Source organism: Euleptes europaea, chromosome 2, assembly GCF_029931775.1.
Source record: "Euleptes europaea isolate rEulEur1 chromosome 2, rEulEur1.hap1, whole genome shotgun sequence".
In the NCBI taxonomy this organism is placed as follows: domain Eukaryota; kingdom Metazoa; phylum Chordata; class Lepidosauria; order Squamata; family Sphaerodactylidae; genus Euleptes; species Euleptes europaea.
The window spans coordinates 139,584,342-139,604,170 of NC_079313.1; the positions used below are offsets into that span (position 1 = coordinate 139,584,342).

The 19,829-nt window shown below is 48.4% G+C and overlaps 1 protein-coding gene across 1 annotated transcript in view; it reads right to left on the bottom strand.

Moving 5' to 3' along the window:
- The window catches only part of RPRD1B (regulation of nuclear pre-mRNA domain containing 1B), a 52,362-nt gene extending 32,750 nt beyond the window's left edge, over positions 1-19,612 (bottom strand). The window contains exons 1-3 of the mRNA XM_056844210.1: positions 19,462-19,612; positions 8,993-9,122; positions 6,857-6,990 (exon numbers count right to left, since the gene is read on the bottom strand). Coding sequence (XP_056700188.1) covers positions 6,857-6,990; positions 8,993-9,122; positions 19,462-19,612 — 415 coding nt within the window. The remainder of the gene's footprint in view (positions 1-6,856; positions 6,991-8,992; positions 9,123-19,461) is intronic.
- Between the last annotated feature and the right edge of the window lie 217 nt (positions 19,613-19,829).

Sequence of the window (19,829 nt, forward strand, 5' to 3'; positions counted from 1 at the left end):
CTATCTACGGCTAGAGGTTGCAGTGGTACCACGCTGCAGCTGGAAACTGGGTGCGCCATTGGAAACACTGCAGTCTGGTTGCTGGCACAGCCCAGAGATGACGGCTTGACTACTCAATGGTGAAGCACTTCAGAAAGACTTGCTTGTCCTGAAGAGAAAAAAAAATCTAGGTCACAACACCAGCTGCTTCCACATCTAGTCAGAAGCTGAGGACAGGTGAAGGGACCAGAGGTCAAAAACATCTCGCATTTTTTAAGTCTGTTAGAAGCATCCAGCCCCAGCTGAGCTACCAAAAGGCCAGTGCACAGAATCTGAAGATCTAAAGCCCATGTACTGTAAAAGGATGGCAGGAGATTCAGGTCCCTCCGACTACTAGGAGCTTATTTCAGGCAGCTGGGTCACTGCAGAAGCAGCATCGCCCAAGAAAATGTGTTCAGGCTACTGATTTGAATTTATTTAAGGCATCTAATGCCACCTCTCTTAACACTCAAGGCAGCTCAGAGAGTCCCACCCCCGCCACAAATAAAAGCCAAAAATCTAGAGAAATCTACCCAGCCAAGCTCAATAGCCAAATGTATTCTGGAATAAGGAAGTCTCATATCCTTTCTCTGTGTGTGTAAAGTGCCGTCAAGTCGCAGCCGACTTATGGCGACCCCTTTTGGGGTTTTCAGGGCAAGAGACTAACAGAGGTGGTTTGCCAGTGCCTTCCTCTACACAGCAACCCTGGTATTCCTTGGTGGTCTCCCATCCAAATACTAACCAGGGCTGACCCTGCTAGTTTCTGAGATCTGACGAGATCAGGGTAGCCTGGGCCATCCAGGTCAGGGCATATCCTTTCTAGGCAGGGGCAAGATAAGAGGGGGAAGTTCTACAGGTCCTCCAGAAGGACATTTCAAGGTCTGAGGGCCAGAGCAGTGAAGGCCCTTCTCTTCAGGTCAGCACTTGGAGCAGACCTTGTTCTGCCAACTGCAACTGTCACCGCCAATGGGAGACTTTGTCTTTATACAGAGCCCAGATTTAAAGGTTGTTTTTATTTTTATTTTATTAGGTTTTTATCCTGCCCTTTCCTGACTAAGGCCGGGCTCAGGGCAGGTAACATCCAACAGCATTAACAATATTCAGTTCAAATAAATATGATTAAATTACACTAAAAACCTGTAATATATACTAAAAAAAATAGTCAATTTAAACCCAGAAAAAAATCCAAAAAGGATCCTGATGACGCCTTTCACATTAGTGTTGGTGGTAGAACCATCATGTGAAAAGGCGGGACAGGCAGAAGTAAAGATGGAATGGGCATCTCACACTCAGCTCAGAAGGAAGAAGAAGAAGAGTTGGTTTTTACATGCCGACTTTCTCTACCACTTAAGGGAGACTCAAACTTCCCCTCTACCACTTTCTCTACCACTTAAGGGAGTGGTGGACTTTCTCTACCACTTAAGGGAGACTCAAACTTCTCCTCCCCACAACAGACACCCTGTGAGGTAGGTGGGGCTGAGAGAGCGTGACTAGCCCAAGGTCACCCAGCTGGCTTCATGTGTAGGAGTGGGGAAACAAATCCAGTCCACCAGATTAGCCTCCGCTGCTCATGTGGAAGAGTGGGGAATCAAACCCGGTTCTCCAGGTCAGAGTCCACCGCTCTTAACCACTACACCAAGCTGGCAAGTGGACGATTTTTCACCAACTGCAACAGCTGCAACATTAAGTTTCCATCTCCGAACACTCATCAGGAAGTGAGCCTTTTTGTGCTACCTGCAGCCTCTGAGCAGTCTTCAAGAGTAGCCGCATGTACTGCAGTAGTCAATCCCAGAGGACACAAGAGTATGCATCATTGTGGCAACGTTCCTCCTTTCTAAAGTTTTTTTTTTAAGCTTTTGCAATAAATGCAGGCCTAACAAAATCAGTTGCCACCACAACCCTGTTACCAGGCTGAAGTCCTAATTAAAAAATGGCTGGAGGCGTTCACCAGTTATGGGGAGGTGCCATGGGTTGAGTGGTAGAGTACCTGCTTGGTGTGCAGAAAGTTCCAGGTACGATCCCTGCCATCTCCAGTTAAAGGATCTGGTAGCCGGTGATGTGAAAGACTTCTGCCCAAGACCCTGGAGAACCACTGCCAGTCTGAGTAGACAATACTGGCTTTGATGGACCGATAGTCTGATTCAGTATAAAGCAGTCTCATGCGTTCAATTGTGCCCAAAGTTACTGCACCTTCCACAATTTATAAAGTTAGTTGAAGCCTTCCTGTATGGCGATGGTGGCTTTCAAAAGATGCTGTCAGATAATCGTCTCTTAAGGCAGAAGGGTCCCACAAATGGCAATTAGAAGAGAAAGAAGTTTTTTATATACTGGTTTTTATATACTGACTTTCTCTACCCCTTAAGGGAGACTCAAACCAGCTTACAATCACCTTCCCTTCCCCTCCCCACAACAGACACCCTGTGAGGTAGGTGGGGCTGAGAGAGTGTGACTAGCCCAAGGTCACCCAGCTGGCTTCATGTGTAGGAGTGGGGAAACTAACCCGGTTCTCCAGATTAGCCTATGCTGCTCATGTGGAGGAATGGGGAAACAAACCCGGTTCTCCAGATCAGAGTCCACAGCTCCAAACCACTGCTCTTAACCACTACACCATGCTGGCTGTTACAGGCTGTTTGGGAGAGGACGTCTTCCCCTGGCCAGTTAAGCCTGTCTTTTTTTTTTGGAAAAATGCCAGGTTTGCCCAGGACAAAAGATCCCTCCCTCCTGAATGTAGGGCCACTCAGAAGGTGAACACCGGTATACAGATGGCTGATTGCTGGAGGGCAAAGAGATGTTCGACGTGTCCTCAAAAACCTTGTCTGGAAGGGAGTCAGCATCTGGCAGCATCAAGAAAAGACGAAGTGCAAGCTGGTCACAAAGCAGCCACCGCCACGCCATACAAAGGGGTCAGGTGTTCCTGGCCGGCTTCCAGAGCACAGAAAGACGCCTCCCGTGGTCCGACCGGAGGAAAACCAACCAGCTGTGCCGCATCTGCTCTCTCCCAAAGACCACTGTCAAGTACCATTACAGGGAAAATCCCAGAATTAAAGCTCCTGTCAGAGGATAAAGCGCTGGAGAGAGGCAGCTGCTCTCATGCTCTGCTCGCTGGCAATGAGGCCGCTGGCAATGCCTTGCCAATCGGCTGGCCCATGCCACAGAGGACAGATTTGAAAGGCGGCATTAATGCTACATTAATACTCCTGCTCTGGTCTCAAGAAGACAGTTAAGTGCTGCTTCTCTACTGAAGATGAAGAATTCAGAGAAGGAGCCAAGAGTCAAAATTACTAATTTTTGGACCAAAAACTGCCATCAATTTACCAATATACGTTAAAACCTTTGGTGTCACCCCTAGGCTGCAACAAAGGTTAAGAACACACCACTGAAGCGGAATTAATCTCTCGCTCATCTGTGTTCCCCTCCCTGCAATTTACAATAAAGGCTCCTCAGAGCAAGAATCTGTCTTGGCTTCTGTCTTGGCTTCTGATATTCTGTTGAGTGCCACATATATCACAGGCCTTACGGAGATAAAAACTAAAAATCATTAATAGCCAAGCTCCTGCGGAAGGTTAGGGCTGCCACCCCATTACAGTTTCTAGGTGTCAGCAATTTCACAGTGAAAACAGCAAGACTTGGTGCTCATCCTAAAAGGGACATCTATAAGCGACTGAGAGATAGCCGCTTCCAGCAAATCTCCTACCCTTTCACCAACCTGGCTAGCTTCAGAGCCCACCGATTCAGAGCAGAAAGCCCATCTTAGGTCACGGCTAGAGCTGGGTATGTTTAGCCTGGAGTGGAGAAGACTGAGAGGAGATATGATAACCATCTTCAAGTACTTGAAGGGCTGTCAAATAGAGGAGGGTGCCGAGTTGTTTTCTGTTGCCCCAGAAGGTCAGACCAGAACCCATGGGTTGAAATTAAATCAAAACGGTTTCCGTCTAGACATTAAGAAGAATTTTCTAACAGTTAGAGTGGTTCCTCGTGGAACAGGTTTCCTCGGGAGGTGGTGAGCTCTCCTTCCCTGGAGCTTTTTAAGCAGACACTAGATGGCTATCTGTCAGCAATGCGGATTTTATGACCGTAGGCAGATCATGAGAGGGAGGCATCTTGGCCATCTTCTGGGCGTGGAGTGGGGTCACTGGGGGTATGTGGGGGGAGATAGTTGTGAATTTCCTGCATTGTGCAGGGGGTTGGGATAGATGACCTTGGCGATCCCTTCCAACTCTATGATTCTAAGGAGTTCATAAGGGAGTAACTGGCTCCCATCCTCCATCGTATGTTCATGGCAACGACCCTATGAGGTAGAGTTAGGCTGACATGCACCGATGGCCCGAAGTCACTGAAGGAGTTTCAGATCATTCAGTATTTAGAGTCTCAGGTGAGGATCTGGGGAATGCAGGTTCGACTCTCTGCCATGGACGTTTGCCAGGTCACCTTGGCCTCGCCACATTCTCCCAGTCTAGCCTACCTCACAGGGTTGCCATGAAGGTAACACAGGGGCAGTGAAATGTTTGTTGTAAGGTGCCCTGAGTCCGGCCTTGCCAGGAAAGGGTGGGATATAAATCTAAATAAACAAACAAGCAAACAAATAAAATGTTGTAAGCCACTTTGAGTTTCCACTGGGGAGAAAAGTGGAGTAAAATCACTAAACGTATAATGATAAAAGGGTAACTGTTTGTGGCAGGCATCAGGAAACAAGGCTCAGGGTCTCAAACTTGGCCAGCCATTGCAGGATGATGAAGTGCCAAAACTGAAGGGAATCAGCCCCGACTCTCTCTTGCTGGATGATCCTGAGCCAGTCACACACTCTCAACCTAACCCGCCTCACAGTGTCATTGTGAGGATAAAATGGCGAGAATGTCATAAGCCACTTCGGGTCCAAATTGTGGAACAAGGCAAGGTATAAATGCATTAGATCTATAACAATAAAAGGCTGTGTCTGTCTCTCTTGATTTGCAAAGCCCTTGCTTTGCACACAGGCAACTTAATGTAGGACAATCAAGAGCAGGAGAAAGATAAGGGGCCGTGGCTGAGTGGTAAAGCATTTGCTTGGGCTGCAGAAGATCCCAGGTTCAATTCCTGGTGTTTCCTGTTAAAAGGATCAGGTGGTGGCTGAGATGACTGACTGCAGCCTGAGACCCTAGAAAGCTGCTGCTAGACTGAGTAGACAACACTGACCCTGATGGACCAACAGTCAGATTTAGTATGAGGCAGCATCATTATTGGTTCTCGTAGGTTATCCGGGCTGTGTGACCGTGGTCTTAGTATTTTCTTTCCTGACGTTTCACCAGCAGCTGTGGCAGGCATCTTCAGAGGAGTAACACTGAAGGGCAATGAACTCTGACCATGAAAGCCTTCGACAATATTCCGCATCATTATGTCTGTATGCCCAAAACTATTTATTTAAGCTCTTCATGGTAGCATAACCAATGTCGCATATAAGGAAGCCTGACTAACTTTCCCAAACCAGCGCACTCTGACCCTAGGTGAGAAGGGTAGGAGGGAGTGTGGCATATCCTGGATCATCCAGACTCTGGGAGAGAAGAGCGGGTGTGGCAGACTCCAGAGCACCCCAGGGAAGAATGGGGAGACAGTAGAGCAGGGTACACAGTCCTAAGGGAGGCAGAGGTACAGCTAGGTTGAGTCTGCAGGGACAGCTAGGGAACAGACAGGGGGAATGGGGGGGGGGGACTGACAGGCAGCACTGGAAAGGAATCGGAGCAACCAAGAGAAGGGGGATAACAGACACCTAGTAGGAGGACGTCTTCTCTTCAGGCTAAACATACCCAGCTCCTTCAGTCCTATGAGGAAAGGTTGAAGGAGCTGGGTATGTTTAGCCTAGAGAGGAGAAGACTGAGAGGGGATATGATAACCATCTTCAAGTACTTGAAGGGCTGTCATGTAGAGGATGGTGCCGAGTTGTTTTCTGTTGCCCCAGAAGGTCGGACCAGAACCAACGGGTTGAAATTAAATCAAAAGAGTTTCCGTCTCATTAGGAAGAATTTTCTAACAGTTAGAGCGGTTCCTCAGTGGAACAGGCTTCCTCGGGAGGTGGTGAGCTCTCCTTCCCTGGAGGTTTTTAAGCAGAAGATAGATGGCCATCTGTCAGCAATGCTGATTCTGTGACCTTAGGAAGATAATGAGAGGGAGGCATCTTGGCCTTCTTTTGGACATGGAATAGGAGTCACTGGGGGTTTGCGGGGGGAGGTAGTTGTGAATTTCCTGCATTGTGCAGGGGGTTGGACTAGATGACCCTGGTGGTCCCTTCCAACTCTATGATTCTATGAATGACTGGCCCAGGCTGGAAGGTGAGTAGGAGAGTAAGAAAGTCAGGGGCTGAAGTATTTGCCTCTTGGAGGAACCACAACCCCAGTAAGAGCTGGGATGCGGGACTCTGGCCCAGGTACACAGCAGGGAAGACCTTCTGGGATACTGGCAGTCCATGGCCTCACCCTGCAGAAAGAATCCCGTCCCCCCACCAGTCACTGGACATGAACAATCAACACTTAAACAAATTTAGTGCAGAAGGAACGGCATGCAGGGACAGAGCCCCTGTAAAACAGTCATGTGAGCACAGAGCGTCAGCAGGCTGGCAGGCAGAACAGGGAGGGGCAGGCCTCTAGTAAATAAATACAGAGTGTGGACTTGCACCAAGGTCTCCCAACCCCAGCCTGACGGCAAACCGTCTCCATACCTGTACAGGTGTCATAATTTTGCAGGTGCAGGAGAGTCCTTGAATACAAGTTAGCAACAGTGTCATTAACTACCCATCCTTAAACAGCAACCTATCATTTGAGGGACTGAACATGTGATTTTTAAAAAACAACAACAACAGCACGTTTACCTTTTGGTTGGGGGCTATTGGAGTCCTCCATGGACAGTTTCAACTGCTGTATAAATTCGCTGCCATACACACTCCTCTCTTGCCAGATGTTCAGAAGCCGTTCCAAGGGCTTTTTGCAGCCCTCATCTGCCTCCCTGGAGGGTGAGAGATTTAAACAGAAGTAGATTTAGACATGCCAAGGCAGGTGTTGAACACACGTGCACACACACAGGCGAAAGACGGAGAAGAGAAAGGTTTCCCTACTCTGCGCTTCTCCACAGAATAAGGAAGGACACAGAAGCGCCAGCAGTTTTGAAAGTCATAGCTGAACAAGCTGGGCTTGCAAAGAAAGATGCTCACCTCTGCACCAGCATCAAGAGGCATCTGGATTTGAAACATGCCTTTTCAAAGCAATGGTCACCTTTGGAATTCTGGCACGGTGTGGTGAGCGCAGCCACAAAATGGCTGCCACAGGAGGTGGGAACTAGCCACAAAATGGCCGCCACAGCTTACCTTCAGTCACACAGTGAAGATCGTGCTGTGATAGCAGCAGCTGCCAAAGCAACATTTTAAAAAATCTGCACAGCCAATCAGAAGCCTTGCTGGAGAAAAGCCCCACCCGCTTCCTAAAAATACTTGGTGGGCACCAGGAAATATGTTGGCAGGCGCCATGGCACCCACAGTCCCCTGATCTGGTCATTCACCATGTTCACAGTTAAACACAGAGCTATCCAGAAAGCACTGGCTTGCTCTTATCCCTCTGTGTATTGTAATATGCTTGGTGTGTAGTCTAAGGCATTCTCTAAATAGCACTGCAGCCTTTAACTAGCTGCTAATGCATCCCATGGCAGGAAATGACACGCAGCTGCTCATTTGTAGCCTGTCTCCCAGTGAGAGAAGAGTCACCCAATGACAGATGGAGTGAACCCAGCAGGAAGGCAATCTGGGGGGGGGGGCTGATAAATCCATAGCAGTTGAGGAGCTGACCTCACTTAAAATGGTGTTCAGACAGAGTGACGGCACGTGGAATAACTAACAATTGAACAAGCCAGCCAACTGAGAGTCTGAGGGAAACAATTTGAGATTTCTGCAGGGAATACAGCAATCTGGTTGTTTGAATGGCAGTCAGAAACCTTCAAAATAGCAGAGCTCAGGAAAGTTACATTTGCTGAAATCTGAAGCGAGCATTTATGTGGTGTGGAAAGATCACACACAGTGCCCCGATAAGTCTCAGAAGAAAGTGCGGGAGCCGAGAGAGTTTATGTTAGTTTGGCACGAGCATCTGCAGACGCTCCAAAGTTTTGCAGGGTAAATGCCCCTCTCCCCATCCCAGATACATGTTGTCCCTCCCCATGTTCTCTCCCCTCTCTCTTCCCCAGTTCATCTACTGGATGGCAGGCTTCTCTTCTACCATGCACCTCAAAAAACATGTGAGTTAAACTACCCAGGGCAATGCTCAGCTCCAAGGAAGTCTTGTGTGCTTGAACCCTGTCCCCCCCTTCAAAGGAGCGAAGTCACATGAACAAGGCTTCCGTGCAAGTGGGGAAGACAGAGGATGGAATGCAGCCAGCCAACACTGCCAGCATGTGAAGCAGGTCTCCCCAGCAACCACACTTTTCATGTATGCAGCGCTCATGACAAGGATTCACTAACCAGGAGGGTTGACCTCTTGAGCGTTTCCCTACTGCATCCCCCCACCCATGACCTTTACTTTTCTACAACAGTACAGACGGAGACCCAAGAGAAAAGCCCGAGCTAGGAAGGGCCCTCCCCCGCAGGCCTGTCAAATGATGTGGGACAACTCCACTGAATCAAACCCATTAAATGCAGCACACTTTCATACTGGAAGCAATGAACGGGGAGGGGGGTTTGCTTTCTCCTGTCTTGCACTCAGGTGAGCTTCCCAAGGGCTCCTGGGTGGCTCCCATCGAAAACCAAAAACCGTTTGATCCAGCATAGGTCCGATTCAACAGGATTCTCCTCCAGCATGGTCGGCCAAGTTTTCCCCTGGACCAGCCAAGAACAGGAATCTCTATATGAAAAGGATCTTCTTCAAGTCTTATCGCTGGCACCCAGAACATCTGGACAAGGAAGTTTACAGTACACCTCTCCCCCTCACACACACACCTGAATCAAGAGAAGCTGAGTTGTGCCTACCTGGCAACGTGTGAAAAAGCATCCACCAGAACGGACTCAAATTCTCGCGTGAACTCTGGTCCTTTCCTTTTACTGTTCTGGATGACATCGTTTGCCAGGTACAGGAAAGTAAGTTTCCTACTCGATTTTGCTAAATAAAGAAGAAGGGGGAAAATATTTGCATGGCATGTTCAACATTCAAACTGACTTCACATAATACCAAGACCACGGTTACACAGCCCGGATAACCCACAAGAACCAATGACTTCACATCATTTCCCTTTATCTTCACAATATCCAGACCCAGGATTACTCCAGCGCAGGAAGAGCCACGCTTTCATTTTGTGCTTCCTTCTCTTAAGCCAACCATTTGAGCCGATGCATTCCCCATTTGTGATGAATTGCAGAATCCTACAATAGTCTATTATAGCACAAAGATCTAGCGGCACCTTGGAGGTCAACCATTTATTGACTCGGCTTCATTCCGCTAACAGAATTCTGTTATTTACTAGGCAAGAGACTGAAGAAGTCTCCTTGCGCCAGAGAAAAATGTTGGCATTGGCAGAACCAATCCAAGGGATCTCTCCTGATGTATATATTGTCATATCGTCCTTTACTGGCATAAAATCACTATCATACGGTAGAATATAAAAATATAAATATCTGAGATATAACCTTACAAAATGGTTAAAAGACACTTGCATAAAATAGTGTTGTGAGTTAAACTAATTTGCGGCGTTCTATAGCAATCTTTAAAAATTGTGCTACCTTCTCCAGAACATAGGGCGAAAAATTATTCAATAGACAGGAAGTATTACAGGAACCGGAAGCATTCAGTATACATGTCTGCAAAGGGCTTAGTAGTTCATTACGAATTTCTGAATAGAAAGTACAATAAAATAAAACATGGACAACAGTTTCAACACAATTACTGCCACAGGGACAAAGTCTGTCTGAATGGGGGATTTTGCTAAATCTTCCATCAAGTAATGCAGATGGCATAACATTAAACCTAGCGATAAGATGGATCATACATGTGAGATAAATGTGGGGAAGGCTGGTAGACATCAAAAGGTATCCCTAAGTTTAGTGGGGAGCATAACCTGATGTATAGTAAACTCTCACTTCAGATGGCACGATGCCTCCTCATGAGCAAGTTCTATTACTGTTGCTGACATTTCCTAAGGTTTGTTTGTGTTCTATGTCATTTTCCAGGCAAACAATTCTTAACCTGATTGTTCCGATTTTTGTTTTGTAAACATCCAAACAGAAAGCCAATTTAGCTTTTTCATCTGTCTTATCCGCAAAGGCTCAGGACAGCTGAAGCCTTCATCCATGTGCACTACCAAAATAATCTCTGCTCCCCTCTGCCCAGCTGCTTGCCCAAACACAAAATGCGACATTCTTACTTCAGACAGAACCCGAAACGACGGTCTGCCAGCTTGTTTGAAAGGTCAAGCCTTGGTTTGAAAATGCTGGCCTTGGTTAGCATTCCACCAGCATTGCAAAGGGATTAATTGGGGTGTATCAGCTCAGACATCACACCAAGCCAGGTCACACAATCCAGGATCCCTGTTCTGGTTTGCTAGGTAGCCCATCTGAGCAAAGCATAGTTAAGCGTCTTTACTTATAGCAGAATTTTCAAATATGTATATTATCACTGGAAAACATTTGGCCTCTGCCAGACTCCCAGAAGAAGGAAATACTTCTTCACTCAACAGGTGATTAAAATGTGGAATTCGCTGCCAGAGGATGAAGTGTCAGCCATAGGCACAGACGGCTTTAAAAGGGGACCTGACAGATGGATGAAGGAGAAGTCTATCAGTCGCTACTAGGAAACCACACAGATTCAGGGAAATAAGTAGCTTCCAGACAGAAAAGAATATGCTTTAAAAGGGGACCAGACAGATTGATGGAGGACAGGTCTATCAGTGGCTACTAGCCATGCTGACTAAGGGGATCCTCCACATTCAGAGGTAGTAGATCTCTAAATCCCAGTGCCAGGAGGCAACATCAAGGGAAGGCCTCGGCCTCTATAGCCGGTTGCTGGCCCTCTGGAGTAACTGCCTAGCCAGGGTGAGACAGGAATGCCAAACTATGTGGCTCAACAGTCTGTTCTTAAGAAGGAAACACCAACGCTTTGACACTGTGGGATGGGAGAATAAGAGAGGCTACTAAGGACCAATTCACACATTACCAGATGATGCTGTGGTTCCCCATTGAAAACTCACTTCCTAGGCGCATGTAAGCCTGATTTGGATTGAGAGCGCAACATACAGGGAGAGGGTGCAGCTTTGGGGAAATTGACATGCACTGATAGCTACGTGCAAGTTTCCCAAACAGAGCAAACACCAACTTCACAGAGCCTTTCAAGGTGGGAAATCAGGGCAAGAGGGAAGGCTTACATCCCCTTTCTCCACATACTGAAGTCCTCATCTGAGCAAGAAATTCCCAGACCACACATGTAAACCAGCCAGCTGGAGTCTGTATGCCAGCTTGACCCCAACAAAGCCCCTCTGTGCACCATCAGCCCCTACAGCCCTGCACTCATTAATTCACAGAAAGGGCACGGACACGCCAGCCATAGCTAAGGAAAACACAGATTGAGGGAAAGAAGCAGCTTCCAGACAGAAAACAATATTCTGGTGCGGAATGAATGCCTGATTCTATATCGCACATTGTTCAAATCTGACAAACTCTCAAAGCACAGTTCAGATGGAGAATAGTCCGGAAATACCACAAAGTGAGAGAGGGAAGCTCATCAGTTCTCAAAACTAAGGGATTCAGTAAAACTGAGTGGTGATAGGTGTACTAGTGCTCTAGAATCATAGACTTGGAAGGGACCACTAAAGTTATCTAGTCCATCCCCTGCACAATGAAGGAAATTCACAATAATCTCCCCCCATACCCCCAGTGACCTCCTACTCCATGCCCAGAAGATGGCCAAGATGCCCACCCTCTCATCATTTGCCTAAGGTCATAGAATCAGCATTGCTGACAGATTACCATCTAACCCAGGGGTGGGGAACCTTTTTTCTGCCAAGGGTCATTTGGATATTTATAATATCATTTGCCGGCCATACAAAATTATCAGCTTAATAATTAGCTGACCAAGCCCCAAGAAGGCAGCTGTCCCAGATGACACCCCCCCACACCGCACGGCAAGCAGGCAGGCATCCAAACGGGTGGCGCACTCGCCCACCTGGTGGCACAGGATGGTCTGTTGCACCAGCCGGGCGTAGCCATCCTGTTGCACGGCGGAGTTGCTCCTGCTCTGCACGGTCGGGCCGGATTCTACAGGCGGCTCCTGCTACCTCCGCCTGTAGGGATGAAATGAGGACACACTGGCTAAGAACTCACCCCCCCCCGGGCATTCTGGCCCTGCACCCTTTAACCCCTCCATTGTTGCAAGTTCTGCCCCCAGCCCTCTTGTATTATAGAGGAAATACATTTCTCCATGGCCCAGGTGGGAAAGGGTTAACACAGTTTCTTGGGCAGTCCTAACAGCTCCATAGCTAACCACTGTTCTGCAAGGGCAGGGGGGAGGTTCCTTTTGGCAAAACAAACTCACATCTACCTCAAATAGAGGCTGTTCCTGTCCACAGGAAGAGGCGGATCACCAGTCTTAGATCCTTCTGAGCTAGAGATCTGCCAAGACCCACGAAGGGCCAGACCAAATGATTTTGTGGGCCTTAAACTGCCCTGGGTCTGACGTTCCGCACCCGATCTAACCTCTTCTTAAAAACCTCCAGGGAAGGAGAGCTTACCACCTCCCGAGGAAGCCTGTTCCACTGAGGAACCTCTCAGTTAGAAAATTCTTTCTAATGTCTAGATGGAAACGCTTGATTTAATTTCAGCCCATTGGTTCTGGTCTGACCTTCTGGGGCAACAGAAAACAACTCAGCACCCTCCTCTATTTGACAGCCCTTCAAGTACTTGAAGTTGGTTATCATGACCCCTCTCAGTCCTCTCCTCTCCAGGCTAAGCATACCCAGCTTCTGTAACCTTTCCTCATAAGACTTGGTCTCCAGGCCCCTCATCATCTTTGTTGCCCTTTAGCCCTGAGCCATTGGGACTCTTTAAGTCCCTTCTTTAACCCCAGTTCCATGGGCATCATATTACCATGTATTCAGTGTTGGTTCATTTCAAAGAGCAGATCCTGCCAAATCCTCTCAGGAGCTATACTGTGCAGATCAGAATGAAATGCAAACTTGGCCCAGCTGCCAGTGCATGCCACCACCTCCTCTCCCTGCTTCTGAAGCTTCCGTCTCTTGTAGCAGCTCAGGGTAATTCAGTAAGCTTGAAATGACTAAATGGGTTAACTGAACAGCATCAACCAGCTGATTTAAACCACTGGAATATTTTTACATCAGATTCGTTACAGAGACTGCAAACAACGTTGGCAAGAAATCATCTTAATGCGGGGTGGCAAAGGAGAATGACCATTTTTGCGGCATCCAGGCAGTAAAAAGCCAACTACCAACACCCATTAGAACATAAGAAAAGCCATGCTGGATCAGACCAAGGTCCATCAAGTCCAGCAGTCTGTTCACACCGTGGCCAACCAGGTGCCTCCAGGAAGCCCACAAGCAAGACAACTGCAACAGCATTTATCCTGCCTGTGCTCCACAGCACCTAACATAATAGGCAAGCTCCTCTGATCCTGGACAGAATAAGTGTGCATCATGACTAGTATCCATTTTAATAAAATAGCCCTCTCCTCCACCAACATGTCCACTCCCCTTTAAAGCCTTCCACGTTGGCAGCCATCACTGCATCCTGGGGCAGGGAGTTCCACAATTTAGCTATGTGTTGAGTGAAGAAACACTTCCTGTTATCTGTTTTGACTCTCTCCCCCTCCGGCTTCAGCGGATGACCCCGCACTCTAGTATTATGAGAGAGGGAGAAAAGCTTCTCCCTGTCCACTCTCTCCAAACCATGCATAATTTTATAGACCTCTATCATGTCTCCCCTTAGCCGCCTTCACAAAACGCAATTCAATACGGAAACAAGGTTCCTTATTCTGACTTCACTGGAACCCGCTCAGCCTGCTGTTAACATTTAACCCAAATGTTCTTTGCTACATTCTATTAAGATGCAGCAAGGCAGGATCAAAGAACAAATAAACTGATCCTGAAATTGAATACTGAACAACAGAACATACTGTGCCATACAGAACAGACAATCCATACCCGTTGGCAGTGTTCCTAGAATTGTGTATATGGAGTTTCCTGAAGATGCTTGGGGTGAACAAATACACAGACAATACAGCAATGTGTGGCAACTTCCAGAACCAGACAACTTGGACGACGCCAAGGAAAGAGTGCCTTTAAATATGGCCTCCCCATTGAGAAAGATCAACTATCCTCTACATACCCATGGATAACAGGAACATCTTCAACGTAAGAGAACATTAATATGAGGCTAAATCCCAGCACATCTCAATTCTAAAACTAATCCACACTGTTAAGTTCTTGGTTTCATTGGCTTTTTTTTTGGGGGGGGGGGTTGGAGTGGAGTGCGCACACACTCGCAAATAAGATACTATACGGCAGAGAAAGATATCTGAACGACACTCTTCAGGCTACATGCACAAATGAAATCAGAATGGACATTATCAGCAACAGAAGATGAACTTTAAACACCTTACCAGGACCAGCCCAAGCAGTATCTACAGGGCGAGCTGCTGAAGAGTAGGCCAAAAAGGCATACAGAAGAAGAGTTGGTTTTTATATGCCGACTTTCTCTACCACTTAAGGGAGAATCAAACCGGCTTATAGTCACCTTCCCTTCCCCTCACCACAACAGACACCCTGTGAGGTGAGGCTGAGACAGTGTGACTAGCCCAAGGTCACCCAACTGGCTTCATGTGGAGGAGCAGGGAAACAAATCCAGTTCACCAGATCAGCCTCCGATGCTCATGTGGAGGAGTGAGGAATCAAACCTGGTTCTCCACATCAGACTCCACCGCTCCAAACCACCGCTCTTAACCACTACACCACACTGGCTCTCAGACAACCCATCTCGCTACTCATCCATTCTGCTTCTTCAAACCAACCTGCAGCTCAAACTGGTGCTCAAGGAGGGTGCCTGCAGCATGAGCCCCAGCACAGAGGGCTGCCTCCTCTCTCTTTCAAACAAGAACCCTCAGCTCTGGTGCACAGGCAAACAGCTGCTCTTTCTGAGCCAGAACTTTGCAACTGTTCTGAGTTCACGTCTTCCTCTTTGTCCTCCAAAGGCAAGAGCAATTGCTGCCTGGGCTGAAGGGCCGCAGCCCATCGCCTGAGCAGCAGAACTGAACTTCTGCCCGCATTTGAAGGAGGCAAGGCAGGAGACTCAATGCTGAGGCCCTGCCCTTGAAATGAATGGAGAAGCAAGACAAACAAACCAAGTGCACAGAGCCATCTGCATCTCGGTGCCCCACTTTTCAGCCCCTCCTCCTACAGCTGCCACTAGGATGGATTCTGACAAGATATTAAACTTTCTGGTTTCTGCTGCCCCAAACCACGGCTCTGGAACAATCTGTCCGCTGAAGACTGCTGCTCAGATATGCGAATCAGTGCTGAAAAGATAAAACAGAATTCATTTGTTCACGGCTTCCTTGAGCACATGCCTCATTTGTTTCGGGTGGCCTACAGGACTCCACTGGTGTGCATGCCCCTGCGCGACCCAGACAATAACGAACACTTCAACCACTGGCTGCATGAAGGCAACAGGCTCCAGAGCCAAGCTGCCCAATTACATTGACGAGGTGTCATTCAAAAAGCCACAACAAACAGAAAATGGTGCTAACGTTTTAATTGGAATTCAAGATTGTCAGATCTCCACCCCTGACAGCACAGCTGCCACTTCTGATGCACCAGTACCAGGAACCCACAGACTGACAGCTTGTTAGTACGTTTATATATTACATATATTTTGTAATGTCCTTCTCAAATAACCTCTTGGCTAGCCTTACACACTAAATATTTAAGGACACTGAGATTTTGATGGGGAGAGCCAAATGCAGCCTACCCACGGGGCTTCAATACCCAAGGCCAACACACTGCTAGGAGGACCTCTGCTCCTTAGGAACATTTTATTTATTTATTTTCAGGCTTGTTATTCCACCCTTTCTCCTGGCCAAAGCCAGGCTCAGGGTGGCTAACATCAGATAAAAACACAATAAACACAATAAAAGTATGCAAAATTACTCCCCCCCCAAGCTAAAACCCAACATCTCTAATTTAAAATCAAATCGAATGGCGCTTGTCTACTGACACCCAGGGCAGCAAGCTGGCCTGGGGAAGCAGTTAGGTCCCCTATTAGAAGATCTGATGAAATAAACGTCAGCTAGGGGAACAGGAAGGGAGGCCAGCTACGCTGGAAACCGTTGCTTCCCTCAACCATAGGCCTCGCGGAACATGCGTCAGGCCCTGCGGAACTGCGTCAAGTCCTGCAGGGCCCTGGTTTTATTGGAGAGAGTTCCGCCAGGCCGGGGCCATGGCCTTTTAGGACAGCTGCACACTTGGCATGCATGCAGACCTAGAATTATTCTAGCTTAAACCCTAATGTATATTAATGGAAACCAGGGCACAACCAGAGCAGAGGACTGGCAACTCGGAACAAAATGGAGGATGAAAGCCGGAGACTGTCAGGTTAGGCCTGGGGAGAACTATCTTCAAACCCCCACAAAACATTCAAGAAGAAGAAAAAGAAGAGTTGGTTTTTATACACTGCTTTTCTATACCTTTAAGGAGAATCAAACCTGCTTACAATCACCTTCCCTTCCCCACAACAGGTACCCTGTGAGGTAGGTGAGACTGAGAGAGCTCAGAGAGAACTGTGACTAGCCAAGGGCCACCCAGCTGGCTTCATGCGGAGGAGTGGGGAATCAGCACATAAACTCAGACCAGTTTTCTCACAGCCTAACCTACCTCGCAGGTTGTTGAGGAAAAAACTAGGTACGCTACCTTTAACTTTTTGGAGAAAAAAAAAGGGATAAAAACAAAATAAAATAAGTGACAGCCTCACACTAACTGTTACTTTGAGGACATGCTGGCATGGATATTTGCATTTTGTTTCCTAATGGGAAAGGTGTGCATCAGTCTTCCATAGAACATCCTTATCTGCTGTGCTCTTCTTGCAAGACAACCCTTTTGTTTTACTCTCAGTTCACCACAGATTCACCAGTTTTAAACCTATCCTTGGAGTCCCAGCCAGGGCAGCTGGAGCGAACGCTTCCAGTCTTCCCATGCACATGATTGTGAAGCAGAATGATTATGCTAACTTGTTATTAAAGAGTACAAAATTAATCCAGAAAAGAACAAGTGTGACTTTTCACCCACTGTTCAAGAGCAAATAACGGTGTGCTGTGACATTTACTACTGCCGTATATTTATTACTTCCCACCCTTCTCAAGGATCCATGACAAGTCAAGCATAAATGCCTCCTATACTTATTTAGTAAGAGCGCTGTGGCGCAGAGTGTTAAGCTGCAGTACTGCAGTCCAAGCTCTGCTCACGACCGGAGTTCGATCCCAACGGAAGTTGGTTTCAGGTAGCCGGCTCAAGGTTGACTCAGCCTTCCATCCTTCCGAGGTCGGTAAAATGAGTACCCAGCTTGCTGGGGGTAAAGGGAAGACGACTGGGGAAGGCACTGGCAAACCACCCCGTAAACAAAGTCTGCCTAGTAAACGTCGGGATGTGACTTCACCCCACGGGTCAGGAATGACCCAGTGCTTGCACAGGGGACCTTTACCTTTTACACTTAAAGGCTGTCTCTATTTCATCAGCATCTCCTTCACACAACTGATCAGAGGTACATTTTTAGCTTCATTGCGTCTTTTTTCTAGGCCTGAAAGAGAGCCTCTCTCCTTCCAAAAACCCCTTTCCCGGAAGTAACATCTCAAACACCCTTGATACAGCTATCTACCCTCAACAGTATTTTAACTTCAGCTGCTGGCTATACATTACAGAAGACATATGGCACTAGAAAATAGCGTCCCCACCCATTAAAAAAAAAAAAAGAAACTAGAAAGTTTTCCCTTTGCAGACAGAAGTCCAACTATAGCTTGCAGATTACAACTGGGCTGGTAGCCAAATACCACTTCTAGTAGCCACACAGGCTTAACATTCTTGCTGCAGTGGGTAGCCATGTTAGTGTGTCTGTACCAGTAAAAAAGAGGAAGAGTCCACTAGCACCTTGAAGACTCACAAAATTTCTGGCAGGGTAGGAGCTTTCGTGAGCCTGGGCTGAAGAAGTGAGCTGTGACTCCCGAAAGCTCACACCCCGCCAGAATTCTTGCTCCAGTGACAAAACACCAGTGGCCCTTTTGAGTCCATCAGGGGTTTTTTCCAGAGGAGCTGCAGATTTATTTGATTCAAACTCTAGCCTCTCTCCAAGGAGAGCTGGGCTCCACGTGTAGTCCCTGCCCTGGGTTTTGTTTTTGTTTTGCATACAACCCCCCACTCCAAAATAAAGATAGTTAGCGTGGCCGCTCTGCTCATTTCAGCAAGGCCTTTCGAAGGTGCCACCTGGCAAACAGGTAAAATTGGCGGCTGTCTGTCCTTGAGCATTCTCCGTGGTGCCCGGCTTCTGGATAAACCGTTTTCTCAGGAAGGCCCCTGCTGTTGTTTCTCAGACTGTGCCAACGCCTAATTCTTTAGAAAACGAATTATGAGAACGGGGGTGTTGTGACCAGCTTTAATTTGTGCTTTTGTATGTTTTTGCTTCTATAAACTATCCTTTTGTAAACTCCTTCAGTCCTTGCTGAAGAAGAAAAAGAAGGGTTGGTTTTTATATGCCGACTTTCTCCACCACTTAAGGGAGACTCAAACCGGCTTACAATCGCCTTCCCTCCCCACAACAGGTGCCCTGTGAGGTAGGTGGGGCTGAGAGAGCGTGACTAGCCCAAGGTCACCCAGCTGGCTGCATGTGGAGGGGCAAGAATCAAATCCGGTTCTCCAGATCAGAGTCCACCGCTCCAAACCACCGCTCTTAACCAAGACACCACGCTGGCTCTCAGGCGAAAAGCCCAGTAATAAATGGCCTAAGAAAACACCTGCTGAAAACTTACACGAATTTTTTTTTCATATACTTTGCATTTATTAAAGTTCTGCCTTGAGCCTATAACAAACAAACATGACGGAGGAAGTAGCTGGGCCAGGATGACTATGAACGCTATTCAATACTACTGAGGCTAAGACTGGGTTGCCAGCTCCAGGCTGGGGCAATCCTGGAGATTTGGGGGTGGAGCCTGGGGAGGGTCGGTGATCCCAGGAGACCTCCGGGCCTAACCGCACGACGAGGACAATTAAAGGGCGCACTTTTGCCCTCGGGAAGCGGACCCTCCCCGCCAAACACGCCGACTCCGGCGCGCCCCGCCCCGCCGGAACGAAGCCTCTGCCCGCCCCGCCCCCCTTTACGCCGCCGCTCAGCCTCGCTGGCGTCCCGCGCTGCCGGGCCGGGGGCCTCCCTCGCGGGCCTGCCGCGCCCGGCCACCTCCTCACCCTTACGGAGCTCGCGGTGCCAGACGGTGACGATGGGCCCGGCGTGCTTGCGGTGGTGGATGAGCCACAGGCTCAGCGTCTGGACGCTCTGCTGGGAGTTGCTCAGCTCCGACAGCTTCCGCTCCAGCGCCGACTCCGAGAAGGAGGACATGGCGGCGCGGGAGGCCGCCCAGGGCCCCGCCCGCTGCGAGCAAGGCCTCCGCCCGGCCCGGCCTGGCCCAGCCCGGCCTCGCCCTCTCCGGGGCCCCTTTCCCCCTCACGGCCGCCCAACCGCCACAAGATGGCCGCCCCGCCTTCCACGCCGGCGCCGCTGGGGGTGAAAGGGCGCCGCGCTACGGGTCGCCGGAGGGGGAAGGAAGGAAGGACGG